The following is a 22,736-nucleotide window of genomic DNA, read 5'->3' on the forward strand; positions in this document are numbered from 1 at the left end:
TAAGGGGAGCAGTGGTTGAGTCAGGAGAGGTCTGCTGTGCCGTATGTGGGCTACATCCTTGGCCTGGATCTAGCTCAGGTTGCAGTGGTGATAGTGCTGAGACTTAACCTCTATGCCACCAGGGAGGCCCAACTTTCATATTTTTAAAGGTGTCTATGGAAGAGCAAAGTCTTTGATGAATTCAGTTTAGTTTTTCTTATATGGATTCTGGTTTTGGTATCATGTTTAATCTCTTCCTAATCTAGAGTCATAAATATTTTCTCTTCCAACAGGAATCAGCCTGCAGACTACCTCTGGCCCATAACTTGTTTTTATAAATGTTTTATTAGAATATAATCATACCCATTTAATTACATATTGTCTATGTATGTTGTTACTACAGAGATTGTATGTTTCAGAATACCTGAAATATTTATTTTTTGGCCCTTTAAAAATTGGTTATTGATCCCTGTTCTAGAAGTGTCATAACTTTAGTTTTTATGGTTTGAATTTTCATGCATGGTATGATAAAGTCTAGGTAAACTTCTTTCATATGGATACACAGTTATTTCAGTACCATTTGTTGAGACTGTTCTATAAGTAATTTTCATTTTCTTTTTGCTGAACTAAGGTTTTCTTCTTTTGGTTTTTATCAGTTTCATTAGAGTCTCTTAGTGGGGATCTTTTTGTGCTTATCTTACTTTGGGTTGTTGAGTTTCTTGTGTCAGTAGATTGATAATTTTCATAAAATTTGTAAAATTTTCAGCCATAAAATTTGTAAAATATTTCAAATATTTTTAATATGTCATTTCAGGAATATATACATCTTGGTGTGTTAGTTATCTTTAAGTCTCCAGTGTTCTTTTCCTTTTTCTACAATTTCTTTTTCTTTTAGGGTTAGTTAATTTATTTTACCTTTAATTTCATTGATTCTTTTTATGTAATAGCACTTTCTGTTCTATAGACCACCTAGTAAGTTTTTCATTTTACTTTTTGTACTTTGTGACTCTTAAATTTCTATTTGTTTCTTTTAATAGTTTGCAGTTCTTTGTTGGTATTTTCTAATTATTTAGTCGTTTTTTCTTCAAACATATTTATAATAAACTGTTTCTGAAGTCTTTGCTAAATCCAATACTTGGCCCTTCTTGGATATAGTTTCTACTGGGTACATTACCCCCCAGTGGTACCCTCTTTCTATGGCTCATAATTTTTTCTTGAAAGTGGACTTTTATAAAACACAGTATATTCTACCAACTCTCTCTCGAATTTGTTTTTTTCCTCAAGTTTTAGTGGTGGTGGTGGTTGTTTCATTCTTTCATTTTTTTAAAGGTAACTTTTATGAACTGTATCTGCAGAATTTCTCACAATGTATGACTATGGATGTATCTCCTCAGCTTTAAAAAATACTTTTTTATATTTTTACCTTGACTTTCTAGAGTTTGCTCCGTGTTTTCATAGTTGGTTGAAAGTTGTGCTTGCATATGTTAAGATTTTCACCTTCTGTTGGTGGATTGTATGTTTGTGGAATGCATGCAAATTTTAGGCCATATTCAAACTTGCCTCCTTTACTTTTTTTTAAAAAGATTTATTTATTTATGCATACAAGAGCTAGGATACAGGCCAGAGGTGTGTGTGTGTGGGGTGAGTTGGGAACAGAATAAGCAGATTGACGTAAGTACACTGCTGTGCGGAGGAGCGGGCGAGTCAGGAGAGGTCTGCTGTGCCATGTGGGTAGCACCTGACTGCCTGGGGATCAAACTCATGCTGCAGAGATTGTGGACAGCTTCGTAAGTTGCGTATTAACCCTTTGTGCCACCAGGGAGGCCTGTCTCCTTTACTTTCTATGGGGTCTTCTTTGGTCTTCTTGCATATGCATATAGATCTCTAGTTGTGGTGAGAACAGTCTTTCTCAGGTCTCCACTTTCTCTGGAGCATGCTTTCACCCTTTCATTTAGCTGGCATTTTGTGGGGAGCTTGGGACCTTATGAGCTCTCCTACACTATCAGTTGTCTTCTTCTAGAGTATATGAATTTATCAAGTCCCTCTATGGCTCTGTCTTTCCTAGGATCTTTCTGTTAAATTTCAAAGGAGTCTTCAAGTTTGTGGCTTGCCTCAACTGATACAGTTAGAATTTTCTGTTTCCTATTGGGTTGGGTTTTCTGCTCTCTGCTCCAAATTGCAGTCATCATCCTTTGGCAGTGAAACTTGTGAACCTCTCACCTTTACGGGAAAACGATGATAGTGGAATCAGGGAGAGGTTGGAAACAGTTGCTAATGTTACAGGCCAGGGAGAGGGAGGGTGCCCAGAACCCCCAAATCTGACTGTTTTAAATAGGTTCTGCTATCTGCTGCATCAAGACAAAACATGTAAGACCTTTAATAGCAAGGAACTTTAATAAAATTAGTGAACAATGATGGAGGACAAGAATAGAAAAACTGGAAAGGAGGTATCTCAAGACCCAGACCTGACTCACACAAGGAGGTGGGGGTCGAGGAGAATAACATGACCATTAACCCAGATGTAGAGGTCAGACCCTTAGATACCAGTGCCTTATCACAAGGCATGCTACCCAAGCAGGATCAGATGCTAGAGGGAGTGGAGCACAGACCTGAGAGGAAAGATATGGAGATTGGGTCCACCCTGGAATCTCTGGTCGCTTTCTAATTTTGCCTGGTACCCAATATCAGCAACAAGCAGGCCACTCCATGGAGGAGTGACACCCGCCGAAGAGAAAAGGACTATGTCAGTGCAGTCTCTGAACAGACTCAGGGCAGCACTCCCACTGCCCACCTGTGACTATACAACTCTCTCCCTCTGCAGGGCAGCAGTTTTCTGGCTGCGCATGATCTGTACCATGCCAGGACTTCTCTTTGTAACAGGGTGGTCCCCCTTTCCTGGGGACCCAGGAAAGGGGGACCACCCTGTTACATCTTCACTGACCTCCCTCAGTGGAGGCAGCTCTCTTCAAGGCCGCCCGTCTGCAACCATGCAGGCCTCTCTTAGCACACCTGTCCCTTTCCCTTTCCCTAATAAACCTGTTCTTTAAATATAACTAATGTCTCTGTCTCATGGAGAAACCTTTCCCAGAGTGAACCCAAGGAACCCACACTCTGCAAAACTACATCAAACAATACAAAAAAAGACAAAGAGTATAGTTTCTAAATCAAACACCCAAAGTTACCCATCCCCTCATGGGTAAAAGTCCAGCCAAACAGGATTGGCCCAAAGCAAGCCCCCAAAGCCTGCCACAGATCTAAAGCACACTCCAGCAGGGACCCATAGAAAAGGGTCAGAAACAGCCAGACAAGAGCAAAATCAAAATCAAGATAAAAGCTGCCATTGTTAACCTCCCCACAAGTCTCTCACCCACATTTGCTTCAAACAGTCCAGGACCAAAAACCAAATGCAGCTTCTTTCCACATCTCTCTGCAACATGTGCCTCCTTCAGGTTTCCTTCTTGTTCTCCATCCTGCTTCCTTTCTTCTCCAGTCACCTCTCCAGCTTCTTCTCCAACTGCTCAGTTCCACCCTTCTTTGGGTGGGGCAAGGAACCTGGAATCTCCCCTTTATCTGGGCACCACCCTGTTACACGAAGATATCAGAGTTCTGCTGTTCTTTGCATGAAGTTCAGTTATTTTTCATGAGTAACTTCTCATTGTGTTGTGTGTGTGTTTTTTCTCCTTTAGTTGACTTACAGAGCATGAAATGATTATTTTTGACAATTTGATCTTTATATTTGTTTTTTGGGGGGAAAGATTTAGTACTCAAAGGAAAAGACCAACTTCAGAACTGGGATTCTGAAACTTAACTATTATATTTCAAGTCCAAGTGCTGTGATCTCGAATTATACTTGCGGTGCTAGAGACCAATAAGTAATTAAAAAAAATGGATGGATGAATCTTGATTTAAACCTTAGATTTTTAGTTTTAGTCTTTGACTTCTACATAGATTTGCAAGGTCAAACTTAGGTTACTGGAATGGGTTTGTGGCTCTGGTGCAGAGTAGACATGTGTTGTTTCTTCAGAGTGAGCCAGCAGTTGTTGACAAAATATTTTTCCTATAGTAGTTCTTGTTTTGTAACAGTTTTATGAAATAGATATTGTAATCATGATTTCCAGATAAGGAAATAAGTTTTTTGGCTAGTAACTTACTCATGATCTTAACATTTGTATGTGATAGTACTTGAGCCCATATCTTTTGACTTCTTGTTTATTATCTATAATAACTGCTTCTCTACCATAAGTATTCGTAGATTCTGATGATCTTAGTGTATTCATTATAATAGGTAGTACTGGAGGTTAGCACAGTTTATAACAATCTTCTTGAATTTTTGCTAGAGCGCAAATTCTTTTCTTTCAAATGATAATCGCTCTTACCTTACTGAAGAGCCCCCATTCATTCATGCAGTTGTTAAGCAAATGTTAAAAGTCAGAGAAAGAACTATCCCATGGCAGCTTCCTCTGCCAGCTTCCTCTTTTTTTCTTACTCCATAGATGCAGATTCTGCCCAAGAAGCCCCTGCATTGCAGAGGGACTGGAGATCTGTATGATCTGTTTATTTCGCAATTGACAAGGGTAAGGGGGCCTTATGGGGGAGGTGCTTGGGTGCCCTGAATTTAGCTTTATGAAGCTGGCCTAACATTTATTTGGGGATTATTTAAATTTAGTGTTTTTAGAAGCATTTTAATGAATTCTCTTTGTCCTACAATCAGCTAAGTGCCAGATTATCATACTAAAAAGCATTTATTATAATGGTGATTTAAAAAAAATCCTGTTTAAAACAAGTCAGACAACCATAAATCATACTTCTAAAATTCCAAATCTGAGATCTTTTAGAATATAAATAACACTGAGTATATGTTAGTAAAATTTCACGACAATGAAAATTTTAAAAGGGTCTGAGTTAATGTGTCTATTTCCATAGTTCATCATAGTTATCCTTTATTAATCTACTCTGTTCCTTTTCCATAAATCTATCAAAATCTGTAAAGTGAAAAAGGGATTTGTGGATATGCCATATACATAATGGGCGAGCATGGTGTCTTTTTCTTCCTGTTAGAATTAATACCCACTTCCTTGACTTCTGTGTCCACCTTAGATGCCAGTGAAATTTGAGTTGTATCTTCAGACTGACCTGTTTTTGTTCATGGGCATAGATGTTAGGTGCAATTGGCGAATCTTAGGGAAGCCAAGATTAAGTTTTTAGGTTTCACTTGGCAGGTTTGTAGAACAAGTGGCAGAAATGGTGGTATTTATAGTAGGGTAGGGTTAAAATAGGTGAGGAAGAATTTAAAGCTTTTTTAAAGTTGTGAAAACATTAGGCAGGTGGCTGTAGTTTTGATGGGTAGTTGAGAAGACTTGGTGATGATTTGATGGGCTTATTTTTATTTTTAAAGATGTTATTAGACCTGGTAGTAAGGTAGTTTTGTTTACCAAAAGAAGTTTTGTACATTTCTGTAACTTTAATAGCTATTTTTAGTATTCTGTACCTCTCATATTTTGAAACTGTCCTCTTTAAACATTTAATTTATAGATTTTAAGAATTCAACAATATTATGCTTATTATCCTTACCACTACTAATAAATGTTCCACTTTTTAGTGTCAACACACTGGAAAATAATTTTTATTCTTAAACTTCTTAAATGACTTTTTTTTTCTGTTTTCTTTAAGCCATAAGGATGAGTTTACCATTATTCCTGTACTGGTTGGAGCTCTGAGTGAGTCAAAAGAACAGGAATTCGGAAAACTCTTCAGTAAATATCTAGCGGACCCTAGTAATCTCTTTGTGGTTTCTTCTGATTTCTGCCATTGGGGTAAGTTCTAGATTTTAACTTATGGTAGATATTGTATACTTGTGGTTAAAGGTATCTTTTCAGTTCTTTATCACTTTCCTTGGAAGTTTTACTTATAGCAGCAAAGTTTGAAAGTGAATTAAAAAGACTTTTTGTCATTTAAAAAGGATCAGATTATAATAGTGGATTATGGATACATTTCCAAAGGCGACTGGTATAATTGGATTCACACTGTGAGGGCATCCTTGCTTAGACACTAATGTCAGTGGGAATTAAGATCATTTAACCTCATGTTCAGGTAGAGTTGTGTAGTAGATTCTCTGAAGTTAGCTTTTTGGTGGATAAAACAAATGTTCCTCTTTAGAGTGTAGACTTAGCACTGTATGCTTTGCTAGTCCTTTTCCATAGTTTCTTTTCTGTAATTAATCTTTTGTTTCTTTTATTCCTTTACTGCTTAAATTTTACCATAGTTATCAGTGTGGATCTACCCTCTAAAGATTGTAACATGTTAGTTATTATTAGCACTGTGTTCTTCACTGATCATGGTCTATAAAGGGTAAGGACTCTGAAGTGATTTTTATTATTATGGTGAATTAAAAGAATAAGGAAACTTCACAGTGGATTTAGGAAGTGAGACATCCGTGGACACTTTTTTAAAGTAAACTTTGCTTTTAAATTCTTTGGATACAGTTTGCTTTCATTTGTCCATTACTGCTCTAAAATATTTCTGAATCCTATTCCTTTTAGCACATCTCTTTGACTCATTTATTCATTGGTTTAAGGATGCCAGTATTTGTTCATTCTTCAGTTATTTCTTTAATTTTGGAGAAATGTTAAGGAACAAAACCATACATTTTAAGATGGAATGCTAGAGTGGCCAGAATTTCATCCTCATGGATAGTAGGGAACCCTGACCACTACATGTCTTAACCAGTGATTGATTGCCATAGTTGATTCAACATTTATCCCCACTAGTTAGGCTGCTCTCTTCTTCTCTTACCTCTGCAATGTGAGTGACATTGAGATTTCAATTCAAGAGAACCATCTTCCCTAGTGGTGTAGATAAGTGTATTTATTTAAGTCAGCTTTTTCTCATTTGGAACTAACTGTCCTTTCAGGGGGCATTTGGAAATGTCAGGAGACATTTTTGGTTATCACAACTGAGGTGATGGTGGATGGTGAGGATGCGATTGGCATCTAATGAGTAGAGTCCAAGGAAGCTGCTAAGTAAACTTTTTATAATGCACAGGAATATCTCACCCATCAAAGAATTATCCTGTCGCCCAAAATGTCAGTAGTGTTGTGAAGGCCTAACTAAGGCTATGTAGGTATCTGTGTTGCCTTGTCAAACTCCTTAAGAGACTTTATTTAAAAATTCTGTTGGCTAGTTTTGTTACCTTAAGCAGAAATTAGTTTTTATGAATATAAATATATTTTTTAGATCTGAGTACTAGGTAGATACCTGAAAGTTCTTTTTCTCTTGGAAATTCTGAAGTTTGATTTAATAGCTGTTCTTAAAAAAAATGAAAGAATTTAATTTATTAAAAAAGGGCTATTTTCTTAGCATTGTGAGTTTAAATTGGTTAATAAAGCATGTCCATATGTTTTAGAAATTAAATATTCTTGAAGCATGTGCCCCCTACCTCTTCATGTATAGGATTGTTAATTGAATCACTTTAAATCACTTTATGATCTAAATAATTTGTTCTCTTAATATTATTCTGTAGAGTATAAGATCTCCCTGTAGGTTGGCATCTTGTGCACCCACAACATAAATTCACATGAAGTATCAGTGGATATCTTCATATTTCCCTTTTTTGTGGAAGCATCCTTTTTATCTCATTAATGAATTCTAAAGCAAATAAATCCTAGTCTACTACTATATTTAAGTATTTTGTTGAGAGAGAAAAATGAATTTTGTTTTACATTCTACTTAAATTCTCAGAAAAATGTTTAAGCCATTTTTCTCCTGATCTTGATCATTTTGCTATTTAAATTTTAAAAGGATTTCCTCATGACAATAGTGAAAAAATAACCTCAAAATTTTCCAAAGATTGATAAATGGTGGCCATGGGAATTATTCAGAGAGCAATACATTTTTATATTTATGTTTGGTGGTTTTGTAGTAGAACTCTTCCAAGTGTTTATTTTCTTATTATTGCTATCACTAACAGTACTGACTAAGTATTAATTTTGTACTTAGAAAAGCACTTTACTAATTCTTGCTAGGAAATCTGATGGAGGTTTGGGGTTAATGGAAGGTATGTTGGCATGAACACTGCCCCCAAATTGGTGGCCTCTGATCTATAATAGTAATTGTAACTGTGATTCCTGTACAATAGGATTTATTTTCTATTTTACATGCCTATTGAAGTAATATGAATCACTAATTATGGTTTATATTGTCTTTACTTAGAAATTAAGTTTCATAGTTTTTAAATTCATACTCCAGTGGCATTGGGCATCTTTCCTAAATTAAAGACTGTTATTTTCCCACTTCAAATATCTAGTTGTTTTTTTTTTTTTCCTAGAAGATAATAGTGTCTTTTTCTCTTTAAAAAAGATTGATTTTACCATACCCAAATAATCATAACATTGAATTCTAAATCATTTCACAGGCGGAATTCAGTCCTCAGGTACATACAATCTTAAAATTTCAGTGAGTTAGGCTCTTAACACACTTCACTTTTCTAAATAACTGATTGTTGAAGAAAAACCCCTTAATTGATTATGCTACAGCTGACAAGTCACTCAGACATATACATGGAATTTTTTGTTTTGTATAATAATGAGCTGGAAGTAACTACATTTTTCATTTCTAGTTGCTGTTTCTCTTTGTTTTGTTCAGTTTCTGAAAAAATAAAGTGTGAAACCTGGTAATAGAGTTGGGAGACCTTTATGTATTTGGAAGGATTTTGCCTGCTGACCTTATCTGTTAGCCATTGTTCATTGTAAGAGAGACTTTTTTCCTTCTGCTATTTCTTTGATTATAGAGAAATGATCTTCAGATCCAAGTGATTTTTATTTAGACTTGAAAGAAACATTAAAGAGACAAAATGTAAGAAGTCTAAAGGACTTTTTAAGTTTTCTTTTTTGGGTGAGATGAGCCAAGAAACCTAGATTCTGTAATGCCCATTCTTTCAGTCCCCTCACTTCACTCCTCCCACCCTTGGCTACATTTCATCTCCTACTTTTAGCTATACATATGACAGTAAGTGATTCAGCCTGATAGTATGTTAATTTCACAGGATCCCACCTCACTTCATTCTTCTGCTTTCAGAAAAAGTGGAATAAGTGAAGGGACATTTGCTGCTAATAATTGATTTTTCTCATGGTTAGGTAATTATGTTCTCATACTTTACTAATTTAGTTTCCCATGCTATAGTCGGGGTCCACGAAAGAGAATTTTGTCTGGACTCTTTTTAGATTTTATAATTAGTAAGGTTTTTATTCTATTTTTCTAGGTTTCAATTTTGCTCTTCTCCATAATAGCAGCTATTGTTAGTATTTGTGTTTATATGACCTTCCTGAAATTTTTATTTCCACATTTAGATTATTGTTGGCTTTCATTGTCATAATTTTCAGTTAACTTCCAAGACATTTCTTACTGAAACTGGATCTAATAGAGACTGATTCTTTAAAAGTGCATCCATGCTTTCATTTAATTTTCCTTTTATGGTTGTTTAAAGTGCAAGTCAATGTTAATAAATTTACTTGGTATGTTAATTAAGTTAAATTATTTTGTTTAAATATGACTTCAGCAATTTTGGATTTTTTTTTTTCATTTTTCTTTCTTTTTTTTTTTTTTTAAAGATTTATCCATTTATACAAGCACTGGGGTACAGGCCAGAGGCGTGGGAGGGTGAGAGAACTCACCAAGGACAGAGCAGGGAGCAGAACAGGCAGACTGACGGAAACACACTGCTGAGGGAAGCAGTGGGCGTGACAGGAGAAGTCTGCCTTGCCATGTGGGAATCTCCCCGGCCGGCTGGAAATCGAACTGGTGCTGCAGAGGCTGCCAACAGCCTCACAGGGCTGCCTCAACCCTCTGTGCCACCAGGGAGGCCCTGGATTTTTTTCTATAATCTTATGTTTGTCTAAGTTTACATTTTTTTGCCCAGCGTATGTGCCAGCTGTTGAAGTGGCATTTCCCTAAATATTCATAAAGTTTATAGCTTTATTCACATTTCTTGCTTAATATTATTAATAAGTGATTTTTTTATACAGATTCTTCCTCCTTTCTGTTAATAGTCCTTTCTGTTAATAGTCTCTTGGGTACAGGCGTATTACTATTTTTTAAAAATATTAAAAGGTTAGCTAATCCCTGAAATTTATCTTATCTAGGCCTTCATATTTGTCTTCACAAATATTTGTACATAAAATTTCACATTTAGGTTTTTGATCCTCTGTAAGTTTGAGAGACGGCTTATACTTTCACATTATGAATAGGACTTCAGATTGAAAGGATTATTTATAGTATTGTGTTTATAAAATGATTACCTTATTTGATGCTACTTAGATAATATTTCCTTTATAGAATACATTTTTTCAAAGTGATTTCAGCAATGAATATCCCCAGTTTAGGACATTAGTATAAATGAACTAGCAAGCTATCTCACAGTTTGTGGTGAGATGTAACTCAAGTATTTGAAAATGTTTTAACATGTAAACAGTGATTAAGTGAATGTATAGCAGTGCAGTTTTTACTGGCCATGTGTCTGAAAGTGTGTCTTCACTGATCTTTTGGGGGCTTTATAGATCAACTTTCCAAGCTCATTACTTATTTCTGCAATCTAGTGTATAGTTTAATGTTGAGGAATTTAACATATTTTTTACTTCTTGTTTTGAGGTACTTAAAAAGTAGTGTTGGTTCTTGTACCATTCATTGTTATGTTTGTCCTCATTAGTTGATTGTTGTGTGTTAAACAGACATCCCTGGAGCTTATTCTCCACACTCTGTGAATCCACTCATTAATCACCAGTCACCTTTGGAGATGGGAAAATTACTTACCTGTATTTCTTTTTCTCAGAAAGCGTGCTCTGGAATGGATTCACAAATGAGCTACCCTCCTTCCCTCAAAGAGTAAGGTTTCTGCTTTACAGGATTTTTTTCTTGGGTTATTTTTCCTCTCATCTTTTGAATTTGAAAGAACTGAGGGAAGGCACCTGAAGAAACTACTGACATACTCACTAGGGGAGTTCCAAAGCTTGTGCTTGCCCCTAGGGGCAGTGTCAATGGCTCTTAAAGCTAGAAAGCTCATACTTGGAGTTGAAACAGGGGCTCAAAGAATCCATTTTCCCAGTGTACCTTCTGAAAGGATAAGTTTCAGGTAAGTAATTTTCTCTTACTATGTGATATGCTTGATTCATATTTATAAACGTACACAAGTCCCATTCTCCAGGTACATTGACTACTGTATTTGCTCCCAGTTTAGAAGCATAAGCTTTACCGAATGTGAGGAATACTGTAAAAGAAAATAAACCTGCTCTTGAGATACTTGAAATGATGTTTGAAATCAACAATTAATATATAATTAAAGGTGAATTGATGATCAGCATGATGTGCTAATGTTGTCTTTTCTTATTAAATAAAATCATGAGATTATTTTTTTAATAAGAAACAGACCTTTTGAACTCAAATTCCAAGTGGTGGTTAACTAAAGTTATGTGTGTGCACGCATGCACATACATACATAGGGTAAGATAGTATTATTTTTCTTGAAATTAGATGCTTCCTTATGTATATTGGACCAATGTGAATTATTCAAGTAATTTTTAAAAATCTGCACAATAAAAAAAAATTTTCATGAAACAGTTTGAGTTGTTACACGATTTTTTTCAGTGTATTATTACATTCCCATTTTTGTAGTTATGTCATGTGCCTTTAGCTTCTTAACTGATAGAGTCTTTAGAGCTCGTCAAGTTTTTCTACTTGATTCTACTAAATGTGTGTGGTGCTACTAAAAAGTAGATAGCAAAATATTAAACATTTGCTTAAGTTAATTTTCTGTGTATTTTGTTAGTATTAAAATAACATGTTGATGTAGTATTTTAAAGTATTTCAGACATTCTGTATACTTATTTCGGAAGTAGTTTTAAAATGACAGTTACATTCAGAATGGTCCATATGAGCAAAACAGCATTTTAAAAGTTACATTTTCATTTGTGATTAAGACAGGTTTAAGCAACTTCAACCATTTGAAACAACAGAACTTGCAAATAAAGCAGAAAAGACTTTTGAGTAGCAAAAGTAGCTATCACAAAGTTCATACATTTTCCTTTGCATCTGAGAGTAACAGTCTTCAGTCAAGAAAGTCATGTCCCTATCACAGGGATTATTGACAGCTAACACTAATATCAGCCTCCAGAAGCAACTAAGAGAGAATGCTTTAGTATAAACCTGAAGCAGTTCAGGTTCAAAGAATTCATTTTGATTTCATCTAAGGATATTACTCTTATTACGCTGACAGTGAGTCAGAATTTTCTTGTGTAAGATTATTTATTGTTCATTTTACGTAAGAGTTTGAGTAGCTTTGTTAAAGAAAAAAGCTTTAAGAAATTCAGTACCAATAAATAGAATCAAGTTATTGTGACAGACTTTAGATTTCACTGAGCTTTGTGACAGCCATCTGACAAGTAGGAAAAACAGGGCCAGTTGTATATGTAGTTCTTGTTGTTTGGTTGGAGGAAACACAAGCATTCTTTAAGGGAAAACAAAGCTATATTTTACTTTAAATTTTGAAAGAAGGGTCTGATAAGGTATTTAATATAGGAACATTTGAATAATGAATTGTCAGAATTTTTTTTAGTAAAAGGTTTAGTAATGGATTTCATAGTTACAGCAACATGCAATAATTTTAAATATTTATTAAAGAAGTTTCTTATATTCTGAAAGGAGCTAATTGTCTTAGAATCCCATTGTTTGAGTCTAGGATACCATGAATTGTAAGTTGAAGTATTGATTTCATAGTGGCTTTTAGAAGACAATAAGTCACATTGAGTAATTGTACATATTAATATATCTTAAAAGTTAAAATGTGACAGTTTAAGGGAATGTGGTATATTATAGAAACGTGACTAACAAGATAATCAGTATCAACAAGTAAATGAAGTGTCAAGAACTGTGATGTGTGATTGTTTGAAAAGAGTACAACAAAATTTGTTTGTACTGCTTGTTATTTATAAGATGGTAAACAGAAAACTTAAAATTAAGAATTAAACAGCCAGAGAAACCCTCATCAGGTATGAAAATAATTAGATATGTGAACTTTGCTCTAATAATGAAACGCAAGACATATACTGTGTGTGTACATGATTGGTGTACCTTAATACCATTAGAAATGCATTTCGGTGAATCTTGGAAATAAGAAAAAAATAAATGTTATGAGTTCTGGAAATACAGGTATTGGTGAAGGGGTCGTTAGTAATCAGTTGAATGACAATCCATAATTATGAATATTTTTAGGTCTTGATTTTTCATATGACTGTAGTAGGATGCAAAATTTATTTCCTGAACCTTTTATTTTCTGTTTTCTTTTTAAACTTCTTCCATTTTACTCTCTCTGTTCTTTGGTGAACAGCTAAATATTGAATGTTCTGTGTTTGTACCCTTATTGAGATTTTATGTCAGGGTAGGACAATTTATTACATTTACCCTTTTGTGCATCTTATACACATTACATCAGGCACCTGTACTGATCCTTTTCTAGGTAGAAAGTTTTGCCAAAAATGAGATAATTTTTTATGGAGTTCATTAAAAAAAAATCATACAAGCCATCTGTATCTCTGACCTAAACATTTCTTTTTTCAGTAAGAGACAAAAATCTTTGAATTTGTACAGCAAAAACTAAGCTTTCATTGATTTGTTACATTGATGTGGTTTTCTTAAACCAAATTTTCTTGAGTCATATTCTTTGGGTTCATTTCCTTTATAGACTGATATAATGTTTAACAATGCTTCTAACATTTAAGCTGTTTGTTTCCTTTGTCTTTTGTATTGCTCATGACTTTAAGGTTCTACAATTTGAAATAGTTTTTAACATCATAAACCACTGATGACATATTTCTTTATTACTTTCCCAAATATGCCTTTTATATTTATGTACAAGGGCTCTTGGGAATGATCATCTCAGAGGCTTAAGCTGTGCTATGCCTTCCATGAGAATTGAAATTATTTGGTAAGCTCTTGCTTTCTTTTTAGCTTCTAATTTTTCCCTATTTTATTTTGTACATGATATTTGTTTCAAGGTCAAAGGTTCCGTTACAGTTACTATGATGAATCCCAGGGGGAGATATATAGATCCATTGAACATCTAGATAAAATGGTAAGTCTTTCAGGTGTGGGTTTTAATGCTCTAAGGTTTCTTTTTTTAAATTCAGATTAGTGATTTAAGATTTAATCTGTTGAATATACAATAGCCTGATCTTTCCCTAGCTTTAAATATGCAAAATATAGTTTATAATCATACGAATACTGAGTATAAGAACAATCCCTCTTCTATTGTTAGAAATTTCTTTTTATCTTAATTTTGATTGAGACTATTTAAGAAAAGAGATTTTACTTATACTTTTTGGGGAAGTGTCTTAGTTTTAGGGATAATAGTAATGCTAATTAATTCCTGTTATGCACAACAGCCATAGTAAATTCTTAGTTTATGATTTAATTCTATTTTTGGCCATTTGAACTTTTCCTTAAAAAGTGGAATTTTAATTTGTTGTTTTAAGTGTAGAATTTTAAAATACTATTTTATTCTTACCTAGTTCAAGTACAGTATATGTGGATCCTCTGTCATTTCCCTTGAAGTGATATTGTAGTCATAGTTCTTGATTTAATATTGAAAAGACAAAGACATAAATTTGCTATCTATTCATAAATAATATAGAAAAATAACATAGTGGGTCTCCCTGGTGGCCTAGGGGTTGAGTCTTATCGCTATCACCGCTATGGCCTGAGTTCGATCCCCAGCCAGGGCCAGGGAGCTAACCCACATACGGTGCAGCAGATCTTTCCTGCCTTGCCTGTTGTGCCCCTTAACAGTGTGTTTTAGTAAATCCATGTGTTCTGCTCCCTGCTCTGTCTCTGGTGAATCCCCTTACCCTCACTCCCGACCCTGTACTTCTGGCCTGCACCCAGTCTTCTATGCAAAAATGAAAAAAAAAAAAAGAAAGAAAGAAAATAGATAAATCACTAACTTACTCTGACCTTCAACAAAACATTTCAGTTCTCTAGTCTTCAATTTTCATCTGTAAAGTGAGAGGGTTGGAGTGTTGGTTGGTCTCTCAGTTGCCTTTAAATTGTCAGTTTTTAAGTTTGTGATCTGTTAAAATCAACTTTACTACCATGTAAAAAGCTTTATGAATATGTTTTAGTATAAGAATGTTTTGTCTAAAGTACATAAAACATTTTAGTGTGGAATCTGGATCTGAAACTAAAGGTAGATCGTATCATGCAGTATGTTGTATTATGAGTCAAATGCAAATTTACTTAGGAGAATTTTATCATTTGAATTTATCTTGTTACTTTAAATCTAATTATGCCCAAATACTTTTACTTTTATAATTTTGTTTAGATTTTAATTCGCTCAGTTTTCTTTTAATGTTGTCATTTCAGTCATTTAATTTTTTTCTGGCTTTTAGCTGTAATATATTTTTCTAAGATTTAATTCTCAATTGTTCAGAGAAATTTTATGGGTCTGTCATTATTTTCTTTATATAGCAGATGGTTAATGGGTATCTACTTTGAGTCTGGTACTATTTGAAGTACTGAGATATTAGGAAGAGAAAATATGATCTCTGACTTAGTGGAACTTAAAATCTAGTCATCCAGCAGACTTAGAAAGAAGCAATGACAATATAGTGATGTAAGAGATATTTAGGAGGTAGTGTGGGTACACTGCTCCCCATACTGTTTCTCAGTAAGAGCTTTTTGACTTTGTTGCATTTAACTGTCTTTCTTACCTCACAGCTTTTCTTAGCTTTACCTTCCCGGTAAGGCCTACTGACCACCTTTTTAAATAATTGCATTCTACATCCCACCCATTCAGCATTCCCAGCCACCTTACCCTACTCTATTTTTTCTTCTAACAAACTAAATATTTTATTTATTACAGTTTTGTTAGGGTATTTATTGTATCCAAAAATGATTAGCATAGTATTAGAACATAAGAAGGTGCTCAATAAATATTTTTCAAATGAATGAATTGATATGTAACCCCTTTACATACTTAATTGACTCCCCTAACTATAATATGAGAAAGAAGTAAAATGAATTTATATTAAATTTATATATACATCTATATATGGTTAATAAAATAATAAAAATGCCCGAATACAACTGTATTAGAAGACATAATGATACACACACAGTGTCAAATACAAAATTAAGTGAGTATTTTATATTTGTGACTGAAATTATTATGTTACATCGCTGGGTGACTTGATTTTCCAAAATGATGAACAATTCTTAGTAAAGCTATAAAGTCAGCAAACTACAGTCTTCCCTCAATAGAAGTCTTGTTCCTGGAAATCTACATATTAAGATCAGCAAAACTTCTTTGTATTTGTATATAAAATGAAAATAGAGTGTAGGTATTTATAAGCAGCTTTTTCTTCTATGTAGATATATGAAAGTGTTATGGGATGAGAACAATTCTGTGTGTAGGACTGTCCTATATTGCAGGACAATCAGCATCCCTGAACCCTATCCACTGAATCCCTTAATAGCATCTCTCTTGTGCTAGCAAAATTTCCAAGCAAGTTCCCATACGGTGAAGAATTGTTTTGTGACTTAACCCTGCTTTATTTTTTTACTCACTACTACATGTTTTATTATTTTTTAATTTTTTGGTGATATTAAATTATAAGCTTCATGAGATAGAGTCTTGGTTCATTTTGAATCAATTCATCAGTGGTTATTAAAAATAGATATATCTCTATATATACATATCTATATGTATCTTGGTTGTCAGAAAAGTCTTGCCTGTAAGATGTCAAAGTAGAGATGTCAGTCAAATAAGCATTTGGATTTTCATTTTGCAAGTTATTTTTGGGTACTTTTACAGTTCTTGGCACTTGTAGAAACACTACAGTAAATAAGCAGTATTGTTCTCATAGAAATTTTATTCTCCTGAGAGGAGGTATGTTTTGTTTTGAAGGTAAGGATGTCTGCGTTCATTTTAAATGGTTGTATGTGCTAGGCAGAAGAAAATAAAAGGATTTTGAGACAGTAAATGATTTGAGGTTGTGTTAGAAGGAGCTATTGAACAAAGACTTCCCAGAGGAGGAACATTAAACTGAGATATAAACAATAAGGATCTGAAGTAAATATCAGAGGGAAGAACATTCTAGACTAAAGGAACTGCGTCTGCAAAGAAAAAAAAGGCTAGTGTTAATTGAGGTAGAGTAAGTAAGAGTTAGAGGTGGTTGTACAAGTTCTGGTAATGTTAGGGGGGCCCTCTCCCTGTCCTATAACAGTAAGACAGGTAGTCAGGGATCAGGGCTTTATAATTCGGGGTAAAAAATTTATGTGGAGAGTGAAATTATGTGATTACATTATTTTAACGTTCACTCTAGCTGTGTGTAGAGAATGGATTCTATAAGAGAGTTAGGTGTAGTAACTGGGTTTTGACAATTTGGAGAGATGATAGTAATTTGAACTGGGGTGGTATTAGTGGTGATGGAAAGAAGTTGAAAGCTGATAGTTTTGAGATTTGAAATATTCAATAGTACTTTGCCAGTTGGTTGACTATTTTGGTTTGAAGCTCAGAAAAGAAGTCTACGTGGATTTAATTTAAGAATTCTCAACATGTACATGGTAATTAAAGGCAGGGCAGAGATGAGATTGTTTACTCCAGTAATAATTCTATCTTCACTACTGAAATCACTTGTGTAACTTCTTCAAACTAGATTTGCTCAGACACATCCGTGGAGAGCTACTTTCAGTAAGTAGTATGGAGAGAGTCCCAGTGAGATCTTGTTTCTGTATTTGAACTGGTCTAATCTGGCCCCTGATCTTTTGAAGTAGAGCAAAATTTCCTGTTTATCTCCTCTTCCCTTATTTTCTAAGCAGCTCTTGAGGTCATTTGTGGAATTTAATCAGGAAACATTTAATTTAGCCAATAGAAGAATTTGTAAACCAGTGATTTGATGCTTTAGCACTAAAGAGCTGTTTTTGTAAAACTTTGGTTTATCTGATGCTCTGCAGTAACTGCACACAATAACATCCTTTGGCACTCTAGAAATGTAGGCACATTGAAATACTTCAGTATTCTTTGTTATTCTGTGTATGTGTTATGTATGAACATTCATACTTAACAGATCTTTTAGCCTTTTCCCTAGCTCTATGTTGAACATTAGCTCATATTTAGAAGACTGGATTTGTCTTTTCTTATCTTTCTTAATGTGTTTGATAGGCAGAACTAAAAGAGTGACATTTATCCATTAGTGTATGATCTTCATAATTTCTAATATAGTTGCTTTTCCTGCTAGTTTCTAAGTCTTTGAAACTGAAAATTTTTGTTTAAAGGGTATAAGTAGAACCAGCTGACTACTGGTTTACTACTAAATCTGCATCTGATTTACTCACACTCAATATCCAGAATTGTCAGAGCATAACTTAAGAATTTTTGTTTAAATAATCTGGACTACAACTTCCTGAATATATGTTGAGCATTTGCTTTGCATTAGTATGCTTGAAGTTAGTGGTCCATTTGTTGAAACATTTCTTTTGGTATATGGACTTTGTAAGTGGCTCAAAAGTGCTGTTTTTATTAGTGTGCTGTTAATGCAAATTATAAGTCAATTCTGGGAGGTTGACGAAATTGATTTAAAAAAGAATGGTTATTTCTGTACACATGTAAGTTTTCTTGCCTACGTATACAAGCATACATACTGTTGGGCAGACTAAAATGTTTTTTCTTAATTGACTTATATAACCAAATGGTGAATATCACTTTGTATATTGCTTTTTTAAAGTGCCACTTTGTTAAATAATTTTGAGAACAAATACCTCAGTTTCTGTATGCAGTCTTTTCAGAGCAAATTTGATTGGAATGTTCTCTGCATTACAAAAATGTTAGCAATTCTGAATTGAAATTATGCATGTTGAAAGTTTGATAAAGTGAAAAATTATTATTATTTTTTTTGTGGGACCCTTGCCGGCGGCTGGGGAATGAACCAGCACTGCAGAGGCTGTGTGCAGCCTCGCAGCCCAGTGCTCAACCGCTGTGCCACCAGGGGATGCCCGAAAAATTATTTTTGTGTATAAAACTTTAATCTGTTCAAAATTAGCATGTTAAGTTTTGGGTCTTTTTATCAGAAAAGTCTTTTATTAAATGTAAAATGCTAGGAAATAAATAAAGTGTTACCAAGTTCTGAAAGCAAAATAGCTTTTCTTATTGTGAAGTATTTCTATCTGTAGCACTTGAATATTGTGGAAATAAATTATGTGTGAAAACATAGAAAGAAAAATATATAGGAAAACAAACTGGATCTTCCAAATATGGTAGTTGGTAGAAAAGTAAATGACTTAGTTACAGGAGATGTAGATTCTGACATTCTTACATTAATATCTTGACTGACCATGTTTTGTAGTAATTAGTACTTTGCAATTTAAGTATTTACAGTTACCAAGCAAAAAACACATTTTAAGACGTTGACTTTGCACTTAGGTCGCATATTTGAAACATTAGTCATACTTAAGTATTACATACATATTTCATATGTATATATACACAGACATACACACACATAAAACATGATTGTATGCTATACTTTCTTTACAGCTTTTGATAGAGATCAATGTTTTGTTATGGATGTTGGCAAATTACGGATTTGATTTGGCAGAGAGAACCTGAAAATTTCATTATAATTGCTAGTTAGTAACTTCTTTTTCTCCCAAATATACTGTCACATAGTTTAATTTGTAGTTCAGCTGCCTTTCTTCCTTTCTTCCTATTCTTTGGAAAGTGAAATATTCATTTTTGGCTATTCACATACTTCTTTCTCTTGAACTTAGGCCAGTAGTTTCTTTAGTTGTCTTTATTAGGTTTTATGACATCATTTATATGATAATTATTATTAGTACATTACTTCTTAGCATTGCTATCTTTAGGGTGTTTTTTCTCCATAAAATTTTTCTACATAAATGTGTATCCTTACTTTAAAAATGAGACTACAGTCCTAATGATTTGGTAATATTGTGATTACTTACATGTTCAAAATTAAGACATGATTCAAGTTCTATTTCTTAAAGTCCTCTGGAAAAAGTTTTGCTACCTTTTATGATTGTTAATTTAGAGGAAGATTACTTCTAGGTGATAGTATTTACAATGAAAGTTAACTTAAACATTTTATTATATAAACTTTAAAGAAGGGAAGATTGTTATTGTCTTCTTTGAGTCTTGAATTGGCAGTGCTGTCAGTTAAAACATGCTATTCAGTGTAGAATTGCCACTTGGGGTTACACATCACAAACTTTCACCCATTATTTCGAGAGTCAGCACAATGATAGATTCTCTGTGTCCTTGTCTCATCCCTCAAGGTAGGAAGTTAGCTTTTAATTTGAGGATTTCTTGCTAAAGCTGCTAAATTTACTCAGAAATCCAGGTACCGATGGATAGGTTTTTTTGGTCTTTATAATATCTGCTTTGTGTCTTGGAACTGAATGAGTAGTCACCTAGGTTAAGTTCTTATGAATAAATTCTCAGTATACCATGCCCTAGGCAAGCATTCCATTTTCTGGACTCTAGATTTACAGATCATATTTTCTTGCATTTGAAAGTTAATTAGGGGTATTTTAGAAGCACTTATCTTTCATCTTGGAATTTTGGCACGAGCATCTACCTACCATTTTTATCTTCTTAAAGTTTTGGTGATAGCAATTTCAGAAATGTTAGCGTTAAAACAAATATTTACGAAAGCGTATTTGATGAGTAACCTGTATTTGTTAATGGGTGTCCCAATTTGCAGTTTAATTATCATTATTGCTGTTATTTGCATACTTCTTGAATTTTCCAATTGGAGAGGTTCACTCATGACAAAAGCCTTGATTTTTCTTTCTATCCTTTCTTAATAAGGGGAATACCTTTTAGCTATCTTATTTGTCAGAGAATTGAGTGTAGTGAAATTGATTCTTGCCCTAGTTGGTTATGTGTTGTAACACATTTAGGCATTAAAAATTTTTAATTTGATTTCTTTCATCATCTCAAGTTTTCATTTTTCTTTTTGTAATTTAATCATTATATCTTCATTTTGAACACTTTCTTTGGTAGTTCCTTTTTTTTTTTTTAAATCTTTTTTTTTTGTTCATTTTTTTTTTTTTTTTTTTTATAGAGGCATGCTTTATTTATTTGTTTGCTGGTCTGTTTGTTTGTTTTGTTTATACATGCACTGGGTACAGTCAGAAGCGCGGGAGGGTGAGAGAATTCACCAGAGCCAGAGCAGGGAGCAGAGCAGGCAGAAGGACTGAAGTACACTGCTGAGGGGAGCAGCGGGCGGCAGGAGAGGTCTGCGCGCCATGTGGGACCCTCCTCCGGTGGCCAGGGAGCAGCCGGGGATCGAACTGGCGCTGCAGAGGCCGCGGGCAGCTTCGCAACCCAGTGCTCAACCGCTGCGCCACCGGGGAGGCCCTCTTTGGTAGTTTCTTATCTATATTTATAACTTTGGGAATTTTATTTAAGATAAACTGTCATAGACTTCATCAGAAGCATTGAAAGTTCTCTTCTGTGTACACACATATATATATCATTTAGCTATGTGGGAATATTTAAGAATTGTTAGTGTTTCTTTTGTTACACTATATGAAGCATTGTAATCAATGAGAAAGAGCCTAGGATTAGAAATTTAGAAGCAAGACTTTAATCCTTTTTGATACCTCGGTTACTTTCTAATATCTTGATTACTCATTTATAGAAAGAATTTGTAGTTCTATCTCTATATTGCTACTTGGTTTAGAACGATATTTTGTAATTTTCTTTGCAACAGAATTTTATGCTAATTATTTACCTTAGGTTAAGTTTCAAGTTAATTTGTATTTCTCTGAGCGTATATCAAATATCAGTAGAGATTACTGGCCTGGAATCTTCCTACTCCTAGTTGTCAAGGAATATCCAGCTTTACATTAAAAAGTAGTTGTGGATAAATATGAGAGGAGCTTACTGATGTGTGTAGCATTTGAAAATTGATTATACTTGCATATACCTACCTTTCAGATATATTCTTAGAAAAAATGTGATAATGTTTATGAAGGACATAAACATTCTGAAAAAGGTTCTTTATAAAATTAAAGTTTGATGCTTCCACTGTAATATATGTATATCATCTACTGATTACTATCATTTTACAGATGCTTTAGGTGCTTTTACATTGCTTTTGTTTTAAAACATTGAAATATAATTTTAAAAACACAACAAAAATATCAGTTAATTCTCTAGATAAATCACCTCTTACATTTCTCTCAGAGACTATTAATCCAGTTTATTGAACAAAATGTATTTTACCTGACTAAGAAAAAAAACAAAACAAGGTAAGGTAATTTGTGAATGAATGAACTTGAATCATTGATTTTTTTGCCAGGTTCAGATGAGTTAGTTATTCTAGATTAACATATTATGAACACATTATTGGATGCACCTAGAAAGCATGGAATTTAATGTAAAGTGTCCAAGTCATAGTGATTATTTAAAAAGTAGTTTGAAATTTTCGATTCTGGATTAAAATCTTGAAAATACAAGTGTTCTATTTTAAAATACAAAGAGACAAAAAAACTTTTCTCTTTTTGACTTACTCATAAAAGACATGTAGTTCAACCTTTTATTAGTCTTTTTAATTTAATGAAAAATCTGTTAACTATTTTCTTGGTTTGTGGTATTTTCTTTTTATCACTTACCTGCTACTTCAACTCATTGACAACTACTGATATGCCTTACACACTATTGCTATTAAGGATGTGTTACAGGAAGCATTAAA

At 33.9% G+C, this 22,736-nt stretch overlaps 1 protein-coding gene across 5 annotated transcripts in view; it reads left to right on the forward strand.

Moving 5' to 3' along the window:
• MEMO1 (mediator of cell motility 1) overlaps nucleotides 1–22,736 on the forward strand; it is an 81,884-nt gene that overhangs the window by 56,575 nt on the left and 2,573 nt on the right. For 4 of the 5 annotated variants that reach the window (XM_037528267.2, XM_054701220.1, XM_054701221.1 and 1 more), the window contains 2 exons: nucleotides 5,650–5,792; nucleotides 14,019–14,095. In XM_037528267.2, coding sequence (XP_037384164.1) covers nucleotides 5,650–5,792; nucleotides 14,019–14,095 — 220 coding nt within the window. The remainder of the gene's footprint in view (nucleotides 1–5,649; nucleotides 5,793–14,018; nucleotides 14,096–22,736) is intronic. The other variant, XM_054701222.1, reaches the window with a different exon arrangement.

Source organism: Talpa occidentalis, unplaced genomic scaffold (genome assembly GCF_014898055.3).
Source record: "Talpa occidentalis isolate TD23 unplaced genomic scaffold, MPIMG_talOcc4v2.1 talOcc4.5, whole genome shotgun sequence".
In the NCBI taxonomy this organism is placed as follows: domain Eukaryota; kingdom Metazoa; phylum Chordata; class Mammalia; order Eulipotyphla; family Talpidae; genus Talpa; species Talpa occidentalis.